The 23,867-nt window shown below is 44.1% G+C and overlaps 1 protein-coding gene across 1 annotated transcript in view; it reads left to right on the forward strand.

Annotated features, from left to right (window-relative positions):
* Positions 1-17,172, forward strand: part of ADAMTS17 (ADAM metallopeptidase with thrombospondin type 1 motif 17) — a 153,795-nt gene extending 136,623 nt beyond the window's left edge. The window contains exons 20-22 of the mRNA XM_041469127.1: positions 1,639-1,791; positions 14,371-14,548; positions 16,719-17,172. Of these exons, the coding sequence (XP_041325061.1) occupies positions 1,639-1,791; positions 14,371-14,548; positions 16,719-16,870 (483 nt within the window). The 3' untranslated portion in view covers positions 16,871-17,172. The remainder of the gene's footprint in view (positions 1-1,638; positions 1,792-14,370; positions 14,549-16,718) is intronic.
* Positions 17,173-23,867: the final 6,695 nt, after the last annotated feature.

Genomic DNA, 23,867 nt, shown 5'->3' on the forward strand with positions numbered 1-23,867 from the left:
AGTTTGAGGGGAACGAGTGCAACCCTGAGGAGTCCACCCTGGGGCCTGAGGAAAATGATACATAATTTGGGAAAGTCTACCCAACTTGGGGCAAATTCATGGCTTTAAGGTACCCTTTAGGGAGCTCCAGCCTGGGATCTCTGGCAAGCCTTGCTCTCTGAGCAGTCCAGCAAAGCATTTTGTGGAATTCTGCAAAGCTGGGAGGAATTCACCCCCCTGTCTTAGCAGAACTATAGATTGTGCTCCTTACAAAGATGTTACATCCGTAAGGGGTCACGCCGTGAGCAGCACACAGTAAATTAAGTGGAAGGTTTCCCAGATTTTCAAGAAGTCACTTTGTAGTGCTGTGAAGTATTTAAAGGCATGTCTGTTTGCTTGCCAGCTCATAAACGCTTGTCATTCATGTCCTTAACAAGGCCAGCAGGTCAGAACTGCCTGGATTGTGTTTTTAAGACAGTTAGACAGGCATGCTGAGATTTGTCCATTTGATGTAATTTATATCAAGCTGATGCTTGTTTCCAGCATAGACCCCCTGGATGGAGAAGCTTCTTGGAACACGTTCAAAAGACCTCACAGAATATCTCATATCTGCGCTATTTATTCAGTGTCAAATCAACTGTCTTTTCCCTGCTGGCCCCCCGAAGGGGAGAACTTGACATGCCAGAGGAGGTTAGTTTTTATCTCAGCTGGTACATAGATCATTTCTCCACCCACCTGTCCCCAGTGGCTCTGCAAGACAATTTCTCACTCTTAACCACTGCAGTGGCATAAGAATGAGGAGCAGGCACACTGGCTGTGCTCAGGGGTGGTGACAGGGGCTCAGGTGGCTGTGACAGCAGGTGCTCTATTACCAAACTGGTTATTGAAAACAGAAATTTGGGTTCAGTTCGTGCCAGTGTCCTTTTCCCACCTCATACAGCCAAGAAAATCAAGACAAATTCTTCATTAAACAAGATTTTCCAACCATTGGCAAAGATAACAAATGAGTGACCAGATATCCCTGCTCTTTAGAGGCTAATCCCATAGAGCCCAGGCACAAAAACATTGTGGATAATTTGTGCTCACTCAGTAAATGTTTGTTAGAGTTTTCCAGAGTTAAGATAGTGATGGCAAATCAAAATGTGAACGTGATGTGTGTGTTTCACATGAGAAGGTGTGAGAATTGTGACTTTGCCATGATATGCACAAACTGTACTGCAGAAACGTGTTTATAACAGTGGTCTCATGCTGCTGCGATTTAAAATTACATTTCACACCACCATTTATCACCCTTGATATAGTCCATGATACGTCAAGGGATGTGGCAGTTCTGTGTAGTGAGTCTCAGTGTGTCCTTCAGTATGAATGAGGAGTTCTTCAACACAAGATTTAGTGGCACCATATTTTAGCAAAAAGCCAGCTGACATTTTTCAAAGGAGGTTGATTTTCAGAATTGCCATTTTTCATAAATAAAATATTTCACAAGCAGTCCAAATTACTCATGTATGAGTGGCTTAGATTATTGTAATAAAACCTTACGGATTATCATTTTCCTCAGTGTTCATAACCCCAGCTTTTCCTCTGAGCTGTGTTACCAACATAAAAGCCATCATTTCTGAGCACCATGTAACAAAAAACTAAACCCCTGTTTTTTTGCAGTGCTCATCAGACTGTGGCAGGGGAATTCAGAAAAGAACAGTGACGTGCACAAACTCCCAAGGGAAATGTGATGCAGCCACCAGGCCGAGAGACGAGGAGGAGTGCGAGGATCACACAGGCTGCTACGAGTGGAAAACAGGAGACTGGTCCAAGGTAACAGCAAACAGCTCGTGGTGTTTTCTTTCTGAGAGCAAAGATATTCAATGTGCTGAGCTCCTCTCTGCTGTCTGCATTCATTTGCAGTTTAAATATTTAGGAAGCAAAGGTTTAAGTGGTTTTCAGGGTAGTCTGGGATCTACACTCATTGTCCAGTCCTAGACTCATTCCAACCACCCAGAATGAAAGAAAGGCTTGAGTTTAAAGGCAGAGCTAAAACCTCAGTCCCTTCCTCAGGGCTGGAGCTTACCTTCCCTTAGGCCTGTCTGAACTTTGTTTCTCCAGTGACATCAGTGGAATTAATTCCTGAATGCAGTGGATTAAACCAGATCAGAGTGTGCTCCGTATTTGCATTCTGATCTTAAAGTAATATGAGGTTTTGCTTGGGAAGGAGGCCTGGCAGTGTGAGAAACTCAACCCTTGCCAGTGTTGTTCAGAAAGCATCCTTTACATTACTGACTTTGTGTGTGCATAAAGGACTAAAAATTGCCAGCAATATTATATTCCAGTTTGGTTTTATCTTATCTTTCTAACTGTGTTGTTCTTTAAACAGAAAACCTACTTTCTGTTCTGGAATGTACGGCATGTGCAGAAACCACTGGGATACAGTAGTTGCACTTTGCTTTCCAAAAACCCAAACTCCAGCAAGCAAAATCCAGTGAAGCAGAGGCCCAGGATGGGCAAATTGGCTTATCTGTGATTGCTTTTTTTTTTCAGGAATTGCAGTTATGTGTATACTCTGTCATAGATACATGAATTTAGTGGTGTCAGTGCTGGAGAATGCAGGAGGAACCTGCCACATACAGAGTGTCTGTATTTATGCTGAGCCAGGAATTTATGTCACAAGATGTTTACAGTATTGAACATTATTTTATTCATAACCTGGCACTCAGAGTCCATGCAAGCTGGCCAAAATAAACAGTCCCCATGTGTTAACAGGTGAAATAACATTATTTATTTATTTATTTATTTATTTGTGGAACACTAAAACATTTTGGCATGCAAATGGACCCAGGTTCTCTTGATAGGGAGGAATATGAAATAATTGTGTATTCACCGATTACGGGATTTAAAGTTCAGTGTTGTGTGAACAGTTCCAATCTGATAAAGATGTTGGCTCGCTGCTGGGAGGACTGCAGTCTTACATGGGTCACAGTAAACAGTGTTGTTTGATGGGTTTAATGTCTGCATGTGAGCAGGGCAGGATCAGTGCAAAATCACTTGTTATTTGTGATTCTTAACTCAGGATCAGGATCATCCCTGTGCAGGAGGGCACAAAAGCTTGTGTGCTGCATATGTGGCCTGCTTCTGTCTGTAGGGAGCTTGTGCCAGTGCTCTGCTTCCCAGGAATTTCACCCTGTGTGAGTCCAGCAGGATGTTCTTGGACTTAGATTTGGTTTGTAAGGAGCATTTCAAATTCTAGACACATTGGTTAATTCTGACCGGACACTTAGGTCACACAATTAGATTCTTATTCTCTGAGTAGAGGGGTAGAGATTGCTAGAAAAGGGTAGGTACAGTTCTTAGAAGAAAATGTATTGTTCCAGAAACACAAATAGCTGAAATGTTTAAAGTGGAATTCAGTTCTTCACAAATCCTGAGTGAAGGATTTTCATCATGAGGATCCAGAAGCTTTAATACAGGGCTTGGACTTAGGAGGGGAGCCTTTACAGCTATCAGCTATCAGCTCTGGCTTAAAACAGTTCCTCCTTTAAGGACAAGCACAAAGTCTGTAGCCATTAGCTTATAGTGGACTCTTTAAAAATCATCCTTCCTGGGCAAAATTCCACTGTAAAACATTCGTTCCCAGCCCAGTAAAAGTCACTGTGAGAGAGCTTTGCTGACTAAGATGGAAACTTTTTCAGTTAATACAAATTGATCTCAGAACAAGCAACAACTTTGTGCAATTAATGTGTTGCGCATTTGTTGCTTATTGTTGAGAACCATCAGGGAAGCATGATTTAACTAACAGTGGTAATTATCACAGATTAAAATAATGGGCCTTGATGCTTTATGTGCAAACAGCTTGCCTGGTGACTTGGCCACTGATCCTTAATTTCCCAAACCAATATCCTCTTTGAAGATGCTGGGAAGTCGTGTAAGAGAGAGGGAAAACCTCATTTAAAAAGTCAAGTCCAGATACAACTTGTAAATAGAGCAGGCTGTTTGGGTGGTATGACAGAGTATTGTTTTTGTGTTAGTGTGGCAGTATTTGTAGAATACACAGACTATGTGCATAAGGAGCTCCCAGCAGCAGTAAAACCTCTACACCTACCCCAGACAAATTGTGATTTTAAGTTCTCAGCTCTCATGTAGAAGAGGTGAGGGCTGGAGATGAGGCCTTGCTGGTCTGAGACATGCACCCACCAGCCAAACCTCATCCACTGACCTTAGCAACAGCTCTGTAGCCATTATCCATGCCTGAAAAAAGAGGGATTTTATCCCATTTTCTGTCAGGTTTATTTGCAGCTGGTCCTTGCTGTGTCCTGTAGCTTTTGGAAAGCATTTGGAACTAATTGTCGTGTTTGTATATTCCTAATATATTTGCAGCATGTTTCAAGTGTTGCACAAGAAACTGATATGTCTAGTTCACTTTGCAAACACATAAGGCCAAGTTTGTAAAGTTACTTTAAATGGCTCTGAGTTTGCCTTTGTTAGCCCAGTGCTTGAGATTAACAGACTGTACTGGAATTCTAAAGACAGAGAGTTGCTCTGTTACTAAAGCTCTGTTACCACTGCTACTAAACTTGCAGCTTCTCTACACTGCTGCCACTTCTCTTTAAAACCCATTATCTTAAAGGGATATAAGTACTATTTTTTGCATTTTACTCAGCATGAGTGATACAAGTTTCATAACTAAACCGTTCTTGGCCCCAGAGTCTTCAAACCTAATAGAAACATGAATTGCACAATGCAAGACCCACTGAAGGTGTTAACCTGAAATCCTTATTTTATTTTTGCCTGAATTCTTCAGAATTGCAATTCATTATATCATCCTTTTTTATACATGATGCAATATACAAAAGGGAGTCCAAGCCATCTCCCATTCAGTCGTTTCTTCCAAGAGGAAATTCCACATCCAGTTTGCATTCAGTTAAAGAAACAAACATCTCATACACTCGTTCTGCTTTGAAATAGTTCCTCCTTGTTTGAAATCCGAGCTGTTAAATGTTCTAGCACCTGAAGCATTTTTACATTTTTATTGTAGTTGTGCTGGTCAGAGGAACAAACACAGGTTGCTCAGTTTCCCAACACTTGCATCAGACTCCCAGACTGCTGAAAATGTGCCTTTTGATGCTTTAGCAAGACAGTAGTCCATTCTTTCGTGGTGAATTATATTTTTGCTGACAAACTTAACATCGAGGATTACATTCCTGCAGGAACAGAGTGTGTCTTTATGTGTGTGGCTCTCTGGGGAGCTGAGCAGGACACACAGCCCAGCTCCACACCATTCCCTGCCCCAGGCTGTGCTGGAAGGGGCTGCTGCAGGACTTGGACTTGGCATTGGAGTCACTGGAAACATGTCCCAGATGATGCAGGGAGCTGGAGGTGTTGGCAAGTTGTGGTGGTGACACAGATCTTGTGCTTGAAGGTGAGCAGCACCAGGGGCTGCTTTTTAGCCACTCAAGGCTGCCCCCCGTCCTCAGCTCTCTCCCCTTCTCCTCCAGCAGTAATGTGGCAGGAAAAGATGGCCCAGGGGAGACTTTTTGCTCTCCACAACTACCTCAAAGCAGGTTGTGTTGAGATGAGGGTCAGGCTCTTCTCCCAGACAACCAGAGATAGCACAAGGGAGGTTCAAGTTGGATATTAGGAAAATGTTCATCACTGAAAGAGTGGTTAAGCATTGGAACAGGCTCTCCAAGGAAGTGGTGGAGTCACCATCCCTGGAAGTGCTCAGAAACCAAGCAGTTATGGCACTCAGTGCTAGGGTTTGGTGGGAAAGGTGGTGTTTGGTCAAAGGCTGGACTTGACCTTGGAGGTCTTTACCAATCTTAATAATTCTTTAATTCTCTACAGGCCAAGGCTACATTTTTGAGTTCCTTTCCTCCAGCTGCCCTTTGGACTCTTCTAAGTTATAATTGAGGAGGCAAGGTTATATAACAGAAGCAATTCTCCACAAAATTTTTATGGATTTTTCTTTATTTCCGGTTTTATTTAATTGTTTCTCTATTTCACATGCCTCAAATTCTGTCCTGACAAAAGTTCTGTATTTGGAGCCAATAGCACAGATTGGTTCAGGGCTCCCAGTTTCATTTTTTTGACTATTCTCCATTTCACTGGTGTTGTATCAGGAAAGGTGGAATTACAAGCCAGACACACAAGCTCCATCATTAGCTCTGACTTTCACAAGGGGCATTTTCAGCTCTGTGGGTGGAAGTTTAAATATAAAACTTCTGTCCCTCAGGCAACAATTTAGCTCATTAACCTATTATATTACCTAGCCCAATGAAAAGATTTTTTGGAAGAAGAAAGACACATAGAGGCCTTGTAGCATGTTGGCTTTGCCATATTTTTTTCTTTGCAGTTACAGTAGGTGCTCTGTAAATACTAAGGCCTGTATTAATCTCAGATAACCCAGTGTAAATCCAGGGTAACTGTCTTTCATTCTTCCCTACAACCCACTGGCCACGGGCCAAGGATCTCACTCAGCACACTGGGTCAGATATCAGTCTCTCTTACCTGAGGGTAAACCCAGATTAATTCAGGCACTTGAGTTAATGCAGGTTTATGCCAATGTCATGCAGAGCTGGATCTGACCTGGTGGGCTGTGCAGAATCTTTGGGACTTGGGTAGGAACCATCACAGATTTGTGCTCTTAGGAGAAAGCAATCAGTGACACATCAAGCTGGGCTTCAACTAGCAGAGAAAGTAGAGGAAAAATCTATTTCTACCACTTCACATCTTGTATAACCTCCTGGCACAACTTTTACTGGATTCAGAGAAATTGAGCACTCCAGAAACTGGAAAGCCCCAGTAAGGACCAGCTTGGCAAAGTGTGATGTTAAACAACATTCTTGTTGCCAAATAGTGTCAATAGTGATAAAGCACATCTGAAAAATCACCCATAGCCACCTGCCCTCCCTGGGCATCAAGAGCTGCCAATTCCTTTACAGAACTTGCTGAGCCTGTGAAATGCTGGAGATGGGTTCTCATCCCAGGAGGACATTAACAGTAGGGAGAGAAAAAAAGAATCTAATTTCCTGTAAGAAAAATACTGGCTTTGTGCCAGACATTGAGGTGCTTCACACTGAAGATCAGCAGTCATTCATCACTGTGGGTGGTAACAAGGATTTGTAATTGCAAATTAATTGTTTTGGCAGGATTACAGGAGGTCTTATTCTCTGAGAGATAAACCCCCAGCCTTGCAGTACACCAAAAAACACGTTGGGTTTTGGGGCTTTTTTTCCAAAAATACAATCTTCCAGTGCCAGGAAGGCATATTTTCCAAGCTCCAAATGATTGGGAACATCAACAAAATTCTCTATGTGCCTCACTTTTAATGATTAATTCATATTACATAATAAGAATAGTAAATCAACGACAGCTGTGGTTTGAGAGGTGCATTCAAAGCTGTTATAAATATAGAAGCAAAACTGTCCTTTGTTCTAACATTCATTACAAATTCATGGCTTGACCTGACATCTGTTTATGATAAGCTATGGACAACTTAGTTATTCTTCACAAAGGTCAGAACTAAGTTAATCTTCTTCTACCTTGGAGAAAATAACTTTTCTTGTTGGATTGAGAAAATACTCTGCAGGAGAGGTGGTAGCTTAAAACTGCAGTGGCACATCAGAGCTGACAGACCCTTCCCTGCCACCGAACAACTTTGTGATTTATGGCCTTCAGCAGCACTGGAAGGTTGTCCACAGGCCTCACTAATGCACATCAGTTGTTCTCCAGAAGGTGATGGACCAGAGCTGCGTGGGACAGGAGACGATCCAACAAGCTTTAGTAGTCAAATTCCCTGCTTCTGTGGTCCTAGACATGGCCAGGAGCCAGAGCATCTGTCCTAGACCTAAGTCCTGCCCCATGGACTGCTCTGAGTTGTGGTTCCCTGTGGTTTGTGGCTCTGGCACACGATCACTGATGTGCAAACCAGAGCATTTCTTGCCAACAGCTAAATCCCAAAGCACCCCTCCCTACAGGAGATGAGATCAAATGGACCAAAATTGGTTTTACCAGCAAGGAACACTTGGATCTGAACAGGGCTTCAATAAGATGAATCCCACCCTTCTTCTCTGTGATTGTCTGTCCCCACATCTGTGGAATGTCTTTAGCTGTGGGCAGAGGTGGAAATGTTGCATCATGGCACTAAAACAAGGTCAAGCCTGTGCCTAGGCTTGGGCTAGGAGCCAGTCCCAGTGGATGCAGCTCTAGTTGGGAACTGGGCATGGAAAGGGAAGAGATGCTGATTGCAGAGCTGGCCATGTCCTTTCCCTGGGCACTGCAGGCTCCAGGAACCAAGTCCTGCTTGTGCCTTTCAGGCTGCTCCTTGTTTGCACAACAAATTGCACAGCTCATCTCCACTGGAGTTTCTGGGAACATCCCTGGTACAAATTATTGTGAAGGTTCTGTAGTAAAGGAGAATGTGCTGCAAAAAGATCAGATTGATCTGAACACTGAAAAAGATCAGTGTTTTGTTTGAAGTGGAGCATGCTCTGCCAGTGTTTTTGTCTCATATTCCAATACAGCCTCCAGTGATCCTATTAACTGGAAGAGTAACTTCTCTTTTTTTGATATTTTATTTAAAAGCCTGGTCCATTAAGTGCATTTTTTTGATGGAGAGTTAAAGCCTTCCACCAAGACCAGTGGATTGGAAATGAAATACATTGTGATTTTTTTACTCTTGGTTTTTAAAGTGCAAAAGGAGAAAGAGTGAAAGACAAGCCTGTCCAAGTATTGGCATTCATTTTCTCTGAGTTACTCTGAGATGTTACAGTGTCCAGGATCATGTTTTTGAAAATACGGGGAGTAGTAATTCACCATTTAAATTCCGTAGTATCAGTCTGAAGAGGATTTTCCCCTTGAATACCTACAGCACACAGTATGCACTGCTAGCAGGGACTGCTGTAATTTCCCAGTCTTTTCAATAACCTTTTGAGATTTATAATGATGGCCAAGGCATTAAGGTGACAATCTCCCAGAACGCCTTTAAGGGGCAATGAGTGCCAGTGTGACTGACTGTGCAGAGATGAAACAGTGTTAGCCAGCATCACACATGTCAGAGCTGGGTAGCTCCATGTCTAGAAAATGCTCAGGCAGGACTGAATGAGAGATGAGCAGCCTCTTGCTGAAACTGAAAAATCTCAAAGCAGTCCTTAGTTTAATTACTTTCTTTAAGAAATTGCGTTGGGGGAGCGTTGATCATTAACTGATGAATAATTAATAGTAACTAATAATGCATGCCATGGGGCTTCAGTTCCCAGGATGTCCCCTCAGGATAATCTGGGGTGGGAATAGAGCTCATGTGAGCCCCGAGAGCCTGGCTCAGCACAAGCAGCTCACAGTGCTGTAGGAACAGGAGGGATTCTCTAGCATCCAGCCTGACCCAAGTCCTCTGATCCCATAGCTGTCCACTACTACTGGGGCTATTTAAAATTACCTTGATTGTGCCTTTTGCATTAGGTGTTTTTCATCACCAGGTCCTTGCAGTTGTCCTGGTGGAATAAACTCTGGAGTATTTCCACTTTGTGCCACAGGTCCAGCCATGGCACAAGTGCAGTAGGTGACCTGCTAGAATATGGGCCCCAGTGGGCAGCACTGTATCACCTCACAGCTCTGCTTGAGCCTGTTCTTGAAATCCAGTTTGAAACCTTGTGAGAAGTAAATTTTTCCTGATTGGAATATCGGATTAAATGGCATTTTCTCATCAGCATCCACCTGGGCTCCACTGCACAAGTACTTTAGGGGCACTCTCACTACCCAGAATATTCACGTGTTCAGCCTTTAATCTCTGAACTCTCTGTATACAATGGAGCTTTTCAGAATGGCAAAGCCAAGCTTAATTATGCAGTGAGACATGTTGGATGTGCTGGTCAGGTCTTGTTCCTTGGGGTCGTGCAGTTTGAAAGTACAGCTGTAGGCAGTTTGCAAAAATTGCTTCTCTTTTCCTGCTAAGATACTGTCACATCAGCCACGAGCATTTGCTGCCATAATTTATTGTTTCTTCCCATACTGAGTCAGAAGGGTATGCATTTTTTTCTTCTTGGCTAAATTAAACAAATCAGTCATTTCACAAAAGTTTCCAAATGAAAGATTGTTGTAAGCAAGACCAGATATGTTCTTTTACAGATCTAGGGTTCAAAAAGAAGAAAAAAAAAAAATAGAAGAAAGAAAAGAACAAGGAAGCTTGAAAAACAGCTTACAGTTTGCTTTGGGCTAATTAGATCTTATCAGTGAAAAGACAGATACTTCTTTCTTTAGCATGATGCCATGGTGAAAGTTGACCTGGTGTTTATGAAAGCATATTGCATGCTGCTTTTCAGCTAGAGCTATGGGGTTTAAATGAGTGATCCTCATAAAAAGCCTGATGTGAAGGTGTGTGGAGCACTGGCTTTCAGAGCACACATGTGTGTGCTATTGAGGTCCCGGGAAGGGAGCAATTACAGGACCTTTGTCATTCATCTCAGATGCTGTGTTAGAATGTTTTTAATAGGAACTTCTCTTGCTTTCTTTCTGACTTTCATAGAGGCAAGAAATAAGACCCCCGAGGGGAAAAACACTCTACCCTAACGCCTCAAATGCTTGAACTCTGAAGTCAGTAAAGCATGACTCTATCTCTCAATATTGGAGCTTTAGCCATGGTGTTATCCTTGGCTTCAGCAGCTTCCAGCAAACTGGGGACAAACCAGTATCTTTAAACATCAGATGACTGCAGACTGATGAATAAAGAGAAAACCCCATCTTGCCTGCAGCTTACTTATGACAGTCATCTAGAACTGGATCTCCCTCTGACAGATCAGCCCTCTCTGTACTGGAGCGTGCTCAGGATTGGCTGGAGGGATGCTGTGACCTGCTTCTGCTGGGAAAAATCTCTTACAAAAAAAATATTTACACCCATCCCTTGGAGGTTAGAAAAGTGACATTTCTGAAGGTGTCCTGGGGTCTGGAATGTATCCCAGTCTCCCAGGAGCCCTCAGCAATGATCCATTATCCCATTCAGTCCTGGACCTGTGTCTGTGCTGGTAAATCTGTACCTTTTCTGACCCCATTAAGCTTCAACAGAGGGATTCTTTGGACTCTCTGCTGTGATACCCAACAGCAGCCCTGCCCTGGCTTATGTCACTCTCATTCCCCTCTCTTTCTCTGCTATCTTTTTTAGACCAGGAGTTGATGAAGGCCCTGACAGATCTCAGCACTTTCTGTAAATTTGTTCTATTTTAATACCTAATATTCTCCTGGGGCATTTGCTTTCAAAGCAATTAGACATCTGTCAGCACCTTTGCTAGATTTCAAGCTTTCATATCAGTATCCTAAGGTGGAAATAGCATTCCAGTTGAAAAATCATAGCTTGCTCCTAAGGTTAGAGTTTTTCAGTGAGTAAATCTTTAAGCTCTTGAATGCAGCTGCTGCCTTGACAATTTGTGAGTTTATTTCCTTCTGGATATCCCCACTGCCTTGCATGTTACTGCCAAAGAATGTGAATGCAGGCATTTTTGTCTTGCTTTTGCCTTCCTAAGCAGTGTTTGAACTGGAGTTACAGGGGCTCTCATTAGCTTCACTTTTTGTAGCTGTTCATTAACCACCTCTATTTTACAGTGCTGAGCAACCCTTTGATCATTGCATGGGGGTGGATTTCCAGTTTACAGTGCTTGTGTTGTCAGTTTAGGGCATTATGGTTAAATTCTGTGCATTTTGCACGTGCATTTTAGTGATAGTGACACCACTGGCAGTGCCTGGTGGAAGGGAAAATCCACTTCTTCCTTTGGCACCAGCATCCCTTCTCTGCTGAATCCAGCCCTGAAAATTGTTCTGTGGGTATGGTTCCTTGCTCCGCAAACATTTGGGAACAGAGAGTCCATAGCAGTGCATTTAGCTGTCCAGAGAAGGAATATATTTATGGGAATTTGCTGTGCAGTTGGAGTTTGATTTTTATACCTTTTTTAATGATGTCCTCTTCTCATAGTGCAGCATGAGTAACAATTCCCCCTTTGTATGTATTTTGTATCTATTCCTATTTCCTATTGAAATTCCTAGGAAAGAAACTATCCAAGTACCGAGTTGAAAATTTTGTCTTAAAATAAGCCAGATGTCCAACCTTCCTTCAGCTGCCAAGCCCTGAAGAGTTCAAGAAAGATGTTAAAATCTGTCTTGCTGGCTGTGAAAAACTAATTGCATAGCATAGGTGATGATCCCAGTCTCCCAGGAGAAGGAATAAAACTGCTTCAGGCAAAAGCTCTGCTGTTATTTGTCTGAGGATTGGAGTTGGCAGTGTCTGTGGAAAAAAGTTTCACTGCTTGCCCTCCTTGCTGGTTAACAAATGCAGAGACAGGAACACAGATAGGTGAGTGTTTGTGTGTTGGTATCTGAAAACCTCATTCACCTTATGAGAAAAATGCTGGTTTTGTCCTCTTTTCCCTTCTTTCTCCCCATGCCCCCCCTGTTAAGAGCACAGGGAGTGCTTAAAAGCCAGAGACAGAGGTTTCAGGCTCACTGTTGCAATCATGTGAAGGAAGCCCATGGCCTGAGTTATTTAATACCTGTGTGATAACAGCAATTCTGTTTGCAAAATGGATGTACAATTCCCCTCCCAAAGCAAAGAGTTTGGGGAGGATTAAGATTAGTAAAGCACTGCGAAAACTAGAAGTGCCACTGAATCCTGAGGATTAAAGGTTGCATTTGACTGGTGAAGTGGAAGAGCCTAATAGTTGCATTTATCAGGATGAAAATAGTTCACTTTAAATCCAGTGGCCATGCCTGACTGGCTTCCAGGCTGGTGGAAGTCACTGAGGGCACTCAGTGCTGGGAAAGAGCTGAGGGACACACAAAACTAATGTAATGCCCAGATTTCACTGCATAAATTCAGATTGTGAAGGGGATTTACATCAGGGACTTTAATTCCTGATTTTTGGAATAGCTTACTGTAGGGCAGGGGAAGGGTTCATTCAGCATAATCCTAAGTACTATAACCACTGCTGAGGTAGTATTTGACAGTGATCAATTTTTTTTGTAAATTCAACACCTGAAAAATCTAAATGTAAAAGTATCTGTCATAAACTGGTGTGTTGAACTTAAATTGAAATAAGGAGATTGTAAAGGAAAAAAACCCAAACTGCAAGGGTTTCTTGTGATACTTCCAGACCAAAATGACCACAGCTTTGCTGTACTCATCCTCCTTGGATGTAGAGGTGGAGCCCTGTGTGCATCCACATGTTCTGCCTTTGGCTCTGGGTCTCACAAGCATCCACACTGCACACACAGGATTTGTACCTGGACTTCAGTCCAGCCTCAGTGATGCCCAGCTTCTGAACCTCTCCAGTGTTTGGCATCTCTCCTTTGAGAATTACCTCTCTGAGGTGATGGTGGTTTTCAGGGAGAAAGCTCCAATGCCCTGACTTTGGTGAGAAACAGCAGAGGACAGAAAACATGACCTTTTTTTACATCATTCTGTTGCTACCTCCTGGGCTTTCCCTCACCTCCTCCTCTCCCCCATCATTTGCTTGTGTGTGGCTTTAGCAGAAACAGGAATCTTACCCAAGTCTTGCAAGCCATTGTTTCTTTATGTTAAATACAAGGTTCTTTTATTGACTCCAGCTGCTGCACCTCCCTGTGCTCACTGTGTTTGCTTTATTAAAATTGAACAGTGTGCAAGTAGGACATTGTAAATCACAAGTGACTGGGCCAGAGGAAGAGGGAGGGAGAGGGAGGGACTCTGACTGTATGACAACAAAGAGAGCATATGAACAGGCTGGGCCTCCTGGCTAATAGCAGCCAAAACTCATGAGTACAATTTGCAATTGCTCCCAGGAGGACAGGCAAGGGCCAGACAGCAGGGATAGATGGGAGTGAAACTGGAATACCTGATGTGTTCTCTCCAGAACAGAGCTTCTCAGAGCTCTGGGCACGCAGGAGCTGCCAGCCTCTGCTGGAATCCTGGGATTTATCTGATGTTGGTGCCTGGCTGTGGTCATCCTGTCTGTGGAGGAAGCCTTGTTAGACCATCCATGTCTTGGAGAGAACTTTTAAACCAAGACCCACTGAGTCCCTCACAGAGAGGGAGGTGGAAGCTGCTGGTCCATAATTACACATTTTTCAGCTTTGCCTCTTCATGACTGGTGGGGGGAATTGCATTTTTGCCTGCTTGAGCCCCATGGGCATCCACAGAGGACAGTCAGAGTAGGTGAACTCAGGGCAGAAAGACAAGTTCCTTCCCTGAGCCAGGTGAGTTCCTCGGCTCACAGCACTCCCTGAAGGTGCAAAACCATCACAGCCAGCACAGCAGCCACACGCAGTGTCCCTGGCTGCCACGGAGAGCCAGCTGTGAGCCCTCAGCAGCACAGTGGCTGCACCCTGTGCTCTGGCATGACTCCTGCTGTGCTGTGGCACGGAAGCTCAGTGTGCTCTCTCCTGCAGTGCTCCTCGACGTGCGGCAAGGGGCTGCAGTCGCGCGTGGTGCAGTGCATGCACAAAGTGACCGGGCGCCACGGCAGCGAGTGCCCGGCGCTGGCCAAGCCCGCGGCCTACAGGCAGTGCCACCAGGAGGTCTGCAACGACAGGATCAACGTCAACACCATCACCTCGCCCAGGCTCGGTGAGTCAGGGGCCGGGGGGGAAGGTGCCAGCTGCCCGGGGGGCTGCAGTGATTGTCCGGGGCCAGAAATTGAGAGAGGCTCGACCAGACTCCAGCCTAAAGGTCTGCTGTGGGTAGGTCCTGTCTGAGCCCTGCCTCAGGCTGTGCCCAGGTGGAGTGCTTGGCATGGCAGAGCATGGAGCTCAGAGAGCAGCAAGAGCACACAAATGGTGGGTGATGGGATTGATTGACTGACTGATTGATTGATTGATCGGTCACAGGTGAGGGAGCTGGCAGGTGCATCTTTCTCTATCACAAACTCTTCCACACGCTGCCTGTGCTGCAGTGAGTGTGAAGTAGGATCATTCATTCATTGTGTCCCAAGAAAATGCATGACCCTGACGGGTGGTTTGATGGATTGATTTGCCCAGAGGGGCAAGAGAGCATCCAGCCTCTTCCTGACCCTATGATTTTCTGTCACTGTCCTCCTCCTCACCCTGCATTCCTTGTGTCCCTGGCTGGGATGGGAATATGGCGATAACCATCTGTCTCCTGAAACACCTAACACTGTACTTAAGACATGCCACTAATTAAGAATGTGTCTGTTAATACAAATTTGTGGGAATCTCATGATTTTTCACATTAGTTTATAAGGGGAAAAAATATAAATATATTAAATATATTTTTTTTTTAACTTCAGCCCTGTGTGTTCCACCACAGCTCCAAGAACCAAGTTGGTTTCTTTACATTTCACACATCATCACCAGTAAGATGAAGCTAAATTAAGGCATCAGCTACGTACACTAACCCAGCCTCATGGGTGCCTCCTGTCCCCCTTTTGGTAGAAGAGACTGGGTTGTAAACAAGAGGTTACCAGAAAGAGCAGCCTCCTCTGTCACATCTGAACTGATCTTAAAGCTGATCTTACAGGCTAAGAAACCTCTAACACACATGAAAACACAGAGCTGCTAAATAATAGGGAACCATTTTCTAATAATGTTCTCCATTATTAAATAACACTTAAACTAGGGCTGGAGTTGAAGCTTCTGAAATGAAATTTGTTCCCCAAAAGTTTACCAGATGTTTTTAGAGAAAATGGGGACTTTCATTTTTGCAAATGCACTCATGCTGAGGGGTTTCTATCCTCTTCTGGTATGAGAGTACTTCCCAGATATTTTAGCACTAAGAGCATAGTGGAAGGAAAACATTTCATTTGAGATGTAAGCCCTTGATACACTGATGAAACAAGAAATCCATCCTAATTCACATTTTAGGACAAAGCAATAAAATGCTCATGTGTTTAGAAGACTGAGGAGGCTCAAGTCCCTGCTGAAAATAATCTGCAAGCAATTTGGGATGCTTTTGCTTCTAAACCAGGCTTGGAATCACCAGGGCCAGAAACAATGATATTTGATATTAGTGGAAAGACATATCATTGAGTATTTTGCTCTTTTTGCTTATAAGCAATTCTAATTGGATTATAGTTAAACAGAATTTTCTCTTTTCTGCAATGGAAGAAAAAAAAAATCAGAAAAAAATCCCAGTAGTCTACAGACCCCATGCTGCCTTGTCCCTACTTCAGAATGGTTTTTTGTCTTGGATAACATTTCCAAAAATATCTAAGTGTGGAGTTCACCTCACCTGGCTTTTATGTCTGTGTCCAGTGTCTCTCATTGTCAACACATTCAGAGGGATTTATCCTGTCACTTCTCTCTTGTCTTCCTTCACAACCTGTGAGGGACCTTGGACCTCTGAAATTTTAGTCCTGGCCTTGCTTGTGGCTTAGTTTCTTTTATGTGAACTCTCCCATCTCACATTCATAAGGTCTGTCTCAGGTGCTCTTGCCAGTTGTGTGATTTATCCATCTCCATCCTATTGACTGTGGCACGGAGTTCATGGCCTTAAGTCTGGGCTGCATCTTTGGATGGTTTGTTCATCCAGGCCTGTTTGCCTCTGAGACAAAACAGGTGCAGCAGGAGGAGGTTTGCACTCCCCATTCATGGCCAGGGAAGGAAGGAAGGAAGGAAGCGCTTCCAAGAGCCCGATATTTTGGCAGAGAGAACCTCACCTGCTCTCCAGTGCCGGCAGCGAGAGTGGCCCTCCCTCCCCTCGTGTGCAGGGCTTTTGGTCACACCTGCAGCGCTGTTCCCTGGCTAATCTGGCAGTTTCTCCTTTCTTGTCTCCTCCCAAGCTGCCCTCACCTACAAGTGCACGGGGGACCAGTGGACAGTGTACTGCAGGGTGATCCGTGAGAAGAACCTGTGCCAGGACATGCGGTGGTACCAGCGCTGCTGTCAGACCTGCAGAGACTTTTATGCAAACAAGATGCAGCAGAAGAGTTAATGAACCTGTGCCACTCCTTAGAGTCTTCCAGCTGTTTGTATGGAAATCACAGACTAGTAGGTCTGAGTACTGGAACTTCATGAGTTGCTACAGCGTGGTGGATCCCAAAGCACACCTAATGAGACTTGAAACTAATCCTACAGACTGGATACCAAAGTCATCCGCTCATCCACCTTAAAAAAAAACACACAGAAAGGGTCATCTCAAGGAGCCAATCATTTCTGAATATTTTGACATCCTCACATTTTTCGTTAATGCGTTTTTAATATATTAAATCACCAGCCACTGGATGGCTTGCTACCATTAAAGAAAAGGACAAGAGTTGCAAAGTGATTACATTGGATAAGGTTATGGGTACCTCCATGGAGGAAGGCCTCTGGCAAAATAATTCAGCAAAGGTAGAGACATTACTTAATCTTTTAATCTTGGCTTTTATCTGTTGTTTTCAATTCCCAGCAGTTATCCACTGCAGAGTGGGCTTGGAGGGACATGCATCAATGAAAGGTTTAGTTTAAAGAGAGGATTTTCTGTAAGAGCTTGTGAAAACTGACAGCAGAGGATGGACATCTCTGAATTTCCTACAGAATACTCAGTATAATTATATCCAACATTCCAAGTCGTATTTTCAGAGCCACTAATAGGGAGTGCTTTTCCTTCTAATTTTAAAAAACAATCCTCTCTATCTTTTCCCCAGAATAATAGAGTTTATTTTATGAAACCTAATTTTTCTCTGAGCTTAATGAAATGGAAGCTTATTAACAGCCGTAGATAGTTACTTTTAAACAAGAACCATTTACATGAGATGGGAGAAGCCAGAAATCATTTCATCCAGTAGAGCTCACTGAGGGATTGCTTGGCCTAAGCTCTCTCCAATTTTTAGAAGTCAATCAGATAATGAGACTGTTGGTTCTTTTAAGAGGACTGTGAAACTGGATAGGGTTGGAACAGAAACTGAATTTGGAACAATCTTTATGAAAAGGATGTAGTGGGGAGCAGAACAGGTGTTTTCTATCTCTGGGCTCTTTTACACAGCTGAGCTTATGTAGCTTTTGGAGTAACCAGACGTAGCCAGGGATGCAAGGCATTCAAAGTGTAACCTGGAGCTTGTAGGAAGCCAAGGGCTCAGGCTTCCATTGCTGTTTTGAGTGCTCCCTGTGTCACTTCTGTGGTGCTGTCAGGTTTGGTGCTGTAGGTTTGGTGCTGTCAGAGCACTTACAGGTGCTGCCCACACAATACTCTCTGCCATGTCTCTGCACTTTAAACCAGACTCCTCTCTGTGATGTGAGACTTGAAACAGGAGCTCTGCCCAGGGCAGAGCTTGTCCCCTCCCTTGTCACACGCATCAGTGTCTCCCTGTCACATCTTGCTCCAGCATCATTCCCTTGCCCGGGCCCAAGGCCATGGCTGAGTTTCAGCCCCCTCCTGGTGACAGGAACAGAGTCCTTTGGATAATTGCAGCTTTGTGCTCACTCTGGAACTGTGTGGGACTGTTTGACTCCTTGGAGCTGAGCACAGAGCCAAGCCCAGCTGCTCCCCCAGCCCCTGGGCCAGGCTGGCTTGCAGTTCTCACCTGGCCCCAGGTTGTCTTTGTTGCTATTGTCTCTTTTTGTCAATGCAAGGAAGGATAAAGACTCTGAGTACCTAACGTCTTTAAAGCAATTTTTGCTTAGTGCTGTTCTTTCCATATCCAGGACCTCACTGGAATAACCTATTAGCATTTTATTAAGGGCTAAATATTTCAAGCACAGGGAGATAATGTTCATCAACAGACTAACCCTGTGTGGGCTTCACATTTACATCTGTGCTTGTGTGTGTGCACCAGGGCTGGCCTGATGCACAAGGGCACATTTGCACACCTTTTTTCCTCAAGTGCCTGTCTCAAACAGATCTGCTTTCCAATGCCTCAGATGATTTTCTCTATCAGGGAAATGATTCCAGGTTGGTTTTTGTTATACTGGATTCTATTTTTTTTTTTTTTTTTTTTTTTGGCAATTTATAATCAGGATTAAATCTCCTTTTTCTGTTATTCCCACCCTGTTGCCCAGCCCAGAGGTTATATAAGTACTTAGCAAGCAATCAAGGGAAAATTGCTGGCAGAGGTGACAGGGAAGATTTAGACAATACCAGGTGATACTCAATTAGGCAAATTAACAGATAGAAGAACTGCAAGTGAGAAAGTTCCAGGAGATCAGACAGAGTCCATAGGACCTGGTTTATGTTCCTAATCCACAGTGGTGTTTCCCCCTTAGCCTGCAGTGGCACTGGGACTGTCCTTGCTGCCTCCCTGCCCCCACAGCCACCCCTGAATCCCCTGACACCCCTCACTCCATTTTTAATTTGCTGGTTTTCTTCTCATGGGCAACATTTTCTCTGTTACCTTGGCAGAATTGTGTGAATTATCATTGCTGGGAATCAAAGGTGCTTCTCCACAGCAGGAACATTTTCCTTCTGGTGCTGATCTGTGACCCTCTCTAGGCAAAAGGTAGGACATAGAGAGGAAGGATTTTAGGTTTTGTGTTTTTCAGTAATAATTCAGTACTGGCCACTGGCCAGAACAGGGTGCTAGGCTGGTTAGACCTCTGGCCTGACCCAACCTGCTGGGTTCTGGACCCAAAGGACACTTGGGTGCAAGTTCTGAGTCCTACCTAAGGAAACAGGAATTTACAAGGATTTTTTTTCAACTGTATGAGCACTGAGAAAAAAACACCTCACTTGCTCTCACAGCTCACAGATTAGCATGCATCAACCTTTTATTTTTTATAATCAAACCCTCCAACATTATTTAGAACTGATGGCACAACACAGCTCCATTTTATTCAATTCTCTTACTTCACATGGTGACAACATCCCATCACATAACAGCCAGAAAAATAATAACAAAAAAAATCTAATTCTGTTCAATATTCCTGCACTTCTGGTTTTTATCACTTTATAGGAGCTTTACAATGAAGTCACAGCTATGCTCTGCCCTCAGTTCCCACATTATGGTGAAAAGAAAAGAAACTGTTTCAGTGTATCTACAACAATACTTTTCTTAGTTGTTCTTAAGAGATTGATGCTCTTTTGATTACAGTGGTGGTATTTCCATATTATAAACAATACTCTGTACTGTTACTAAAGTACTGTACATTTCTAGTTGCACAATTGTGTTATTGAGTGTAGATTCTCACTATCTCATGTATGGTGCTATTTTTTGTTGGTGGAAAAGAATCTTAGCAGTTGATTATTGCTTGATATTTTATTATAATACAGAGATATATTCTCCATGGCAATAATATCATTTAAGTTTTCTCATTACAGAGTGAAATGTATATATTTTTCCATTAGCTAATTTGCATATGTACTGTATCCATGGTAATTTTCTTCTTGGTGCTGGTTATAAATAGAAAAAGATAAAAAAACAGTCAAACTGAATGGAACCAGTTGTAAATGAAAGCCAAAACAGAGAAAAAAAAAGAAAAAAGGATCATTCCATTTTGAACAAATAGAATATGTTGAATAATAAATTTATTTTTTCCATAACATCTTTAATAAGATTTCTGAACTTGAGACAAAAATACAAAGCAAACCCAAAGCATGAATATGAAAAGAAAGGAGTGAAGCTGTAAGTGGTACATTATGCATCTGTGTAATACTGGACTGAGACTGGGATTTGGATAAATCCAAGCCAACTGTTTAATTGCTGTGGTCGGTGTAAAAGGTCATTTGGCAGTAAAATTGTGGAACCTCAGAGTTCTCAGTGTGCTAAAAACCAAGAAATGATGGGTCTTGTCCTGGTCAGGTTGCAAAATAAAGCATGGGGATGTTAACACCTGAATGATGCCTTGCCAGGTCTGTGGTCAGTGACACAAGAGTAGAAAATTCCTGTCTGGGAAGAGCGTGCCAGGCTGTGTTTGGGATATCTCTGTGTGTGCCTGGGCAGGCTGTGGGGAGGGGAAAGCTTCTGCCTGGGGAGAGGGATGTTCTGAGAGTGCTTTTGGGGAAGGTTGTTCTTGCTGTGCCCGAGCAGCAACTCCACAGGCATCCCCTGACAATGAACAGTGCTGGGAGTGTGGAAATTTATACTGGAGCAAAAGGATCCCATCCATTGGGAAGGTATCTGCATAACCTAACTGCACTCTGCCCTGGTGTGAAATAAACAGAATTACTTCAGTGCCACGTGTTTGGGATGTCTTTGTTGTAGTCACTGGCCAGAATCTTTGTTCTGTTAGCTCCCCCCAGCACGGTGAAGGTTGTTTTTGCAGTAAGATACACCTGTAGGATCCTCTCCCAGCCTGTCTTACAAAGATGCCATCATCTGTACCCCACTCCAGCTCAATTCTTGTTAAAAAGGGAGCAGCATCTTTCTAAAGCAGCCTTAAAAACCCAGGAACATGGGAGTGGTGGACTTGGCAGTGCTGGGTTAGACTCTGTGATCTTACAGGTCTTTTCCCACCCAAAGAATTGTCTGATTTTATAACAAACCAAAGCAGAGTTGGTGTGAGAGCCCTCCTCCCACAGTGATTTCCAGAAATGGAGTTTATACTTTAATAACAGAGCCCGTTTCCTGGTCTTACATAGGATTCATGGCACAACACTGATGGGCTTCTGAGGCAGCTTGGGAGATCCAGCCCAGCTGCCACCCTGCACAGGCCATTCACAGCAGCAGCACTGCAGAGCCTCCCTCCACGTGCTGCTGCACATGAACACATCATCGTGTTTGTGCCTTGCCTGCAGTCAACATCTGATTGCAATTGTTGACCTGTTTGAACAATAAAATGTAGCTCTGAGCCTGGGGAAGCCAAAGGGCTTTGCATTAAGCTGGGCTATGGCAGTGGGTGGGAGGGCTGTAAGGAATGCTGTCATACATTTGGGTTGAAATGTTCCTGGTATGTGCCAATATCTCTCCTATAAATCCAGTAGGATTATATACTTACTTTGCCTATTTTGCATCTAGTCATTTGCTGTTTCTCTAATTCCTCATCCCCATTTCTACCCAAGCCATTGCCCTTCCCTGTGAGCTCAGTTGTTTTTTGTTTAAGACACCTCAGCCAGGGTCACTAAAGGCAGGTGGGGTCAGATGGCTCTGGGGCTCTGGCACAGAAGGATCAGGAGGAAAGTAAAATCACTCCTCTCCTCCTTGGAGGTCACTTCTGCCTCCACCAACTCCACCTGCTCCCTTCACTCTCCTGGTGTCCATGGCAGCCTCAGCTGTCTCTTGCAGCAAGCTGGCAGCACCCTGCTTGCTGTGGAAGGAATTTGCCTTCCAAAATGTGGAACACTATCCCCACATCAGCTCACCAAGTACCACTGCTGAGGACTGCTCTCTGGTAGAGTGAAAACCAAATCTTCCTTTGTGCTTTCCCCAACACCACGTGGAGCATTTCCATGGGGAAAGGGATGTTTTCTTCTTGCTGGAGAGTGTCAGTGCAAACGCCAGTGTGCTGTGGAGTTCCAGGCAGAGAAGATCCGTGCCAGATGTGCTCCCATTCTGTGCACTCACACTTCTGATGGTGTCAGGAAGAACGGGATGGGATGCTGCTCTTCATGTGGCCTGGAATGGAGGAAAACACTCATTTTTCACCAGGAGAGCACTGGCAGCCCACCATCTGCAGGGCTGCCTCCACCACCCCCCAAACCACCAGCTGCTGAAGGATCTCTGACAGCTTTCTGGAAGGTCACTGCACAGTCCAGCATCACTGGAACCTTTCTGGAGACAGGGAATGAAAGTACTTGGACTGCTGAAGGACTGGTGGAAATGGGGAATCCTCTAACAAAGTCTTTTGTGTTGCACCAAGATCGGTGCAGCCTGTCCAGCAAAACCAGACAAGCCATTCTCGGGTTGGACTTCATTCATTTTCTTAGAAAAGACATTATTTGAAAGTTTTTCAGTTTCCATTTCTTTCCCCAGCTCTGCACTTTTCCCCTTGATTTTGTCTCTGATGACAAAAGGACCCAACCAGACTGCAGCTTTGTTTGGCACCAAACTTCCCTCCTGAGATGATCACACAAGAAGTCTTTTATCACTCTGGGGGCTCTGAGCCAGAGCTGCTTGTGCTGGAAGTGGCTGGGACTGTAACCCCAGGCTGTGGTGGGATGAGAGTCAAGCTCAGGCTGTCAGCAAGGGGACCTGCCAGGACACATCTGAACTCCTGAGCCTGCTTCCTCCAGTGCTGCTTTCATTCAGGAAAAGGTATGAAATCCACATCTAGACTGAATTTAAAGATTAGGTGTTGTTTAAAATAGAAATCCTGTCCAGAATCATGGTCTCACTCCTTAGAAAATCACTTTAAATTGAACCTGCCCTGCTCCCCAGTGCTCAATAACAACATTTGGTTTTCTCACAGAGCTGGTGCCTCCTGTGCTGTGCTGTGCTGGCTTCAGCACTGTCAGCTCTGTTCCCTGCCCAGGTTTGTGTTCAGGAAGAAGGGCCCTGCTGGAATTCTGGAATTCTGTTCTCCTCAGGCATCATCACCTGGAGCTGCTCTCACTCGTGGCTTCTTCCCCCATCACATCACTGGCCACCAATGCCAGAGGACAGTGACACTGAGCCCAAGAAATGCTGTCAGCCACATTTCTCAGAGGGTAAGGAAGATTCCATCTCTTTCTTTCTTCTTTTATTATTTTTTTCCCTAACCATACTTTGCTGAAGAAACAATTTTAAAGGGGAAAAAGGAAAAAACACATTATTTTGTAAGCAAGATGAAAAAGAGCTTTCTGTGGGTATTCATGTGCCATTCTCCCTGCAACAACAACTCTCTGCCTGTGCTGTGGCTGCCTGAGTGTTCAGCACGGGTGGTTTTGCGGCAGCTGTGTGCACAGTGCCTTCCATCACGAGCCCTGTTCCCTGGCTGTCCCCATGGCTCAGTTTATTTGTGTGCAAGGCAGCTGAGAGGTTATCGAGGCTTCCCATCAGCTGTGCAAACTCACAGCAGCACCAGCTCTGTGTGTGTCCCTTCCTGAGAGTTACACTTTGGGGGTGATCAGCTCTTGGGCAGCTCCTAGCAAAGATCTGGTC

This window comes from Pyrgilauda ruficollis, unplaced genomic scaffold (assembly GCF_017590135.1).
Source record: "Pyrgilauda ruficollis isolate IOZ18807 unplaced genomic scaffold, ASM1759013v1 scaffold23, whole genome shotgun sequence".
Lineage (NCBI taxonomy): Eukaryota > Metazoa > Chordata > Aves > Passeriformes > Passeridae > Pyrgilauda > Pyrgilauda ruficollis.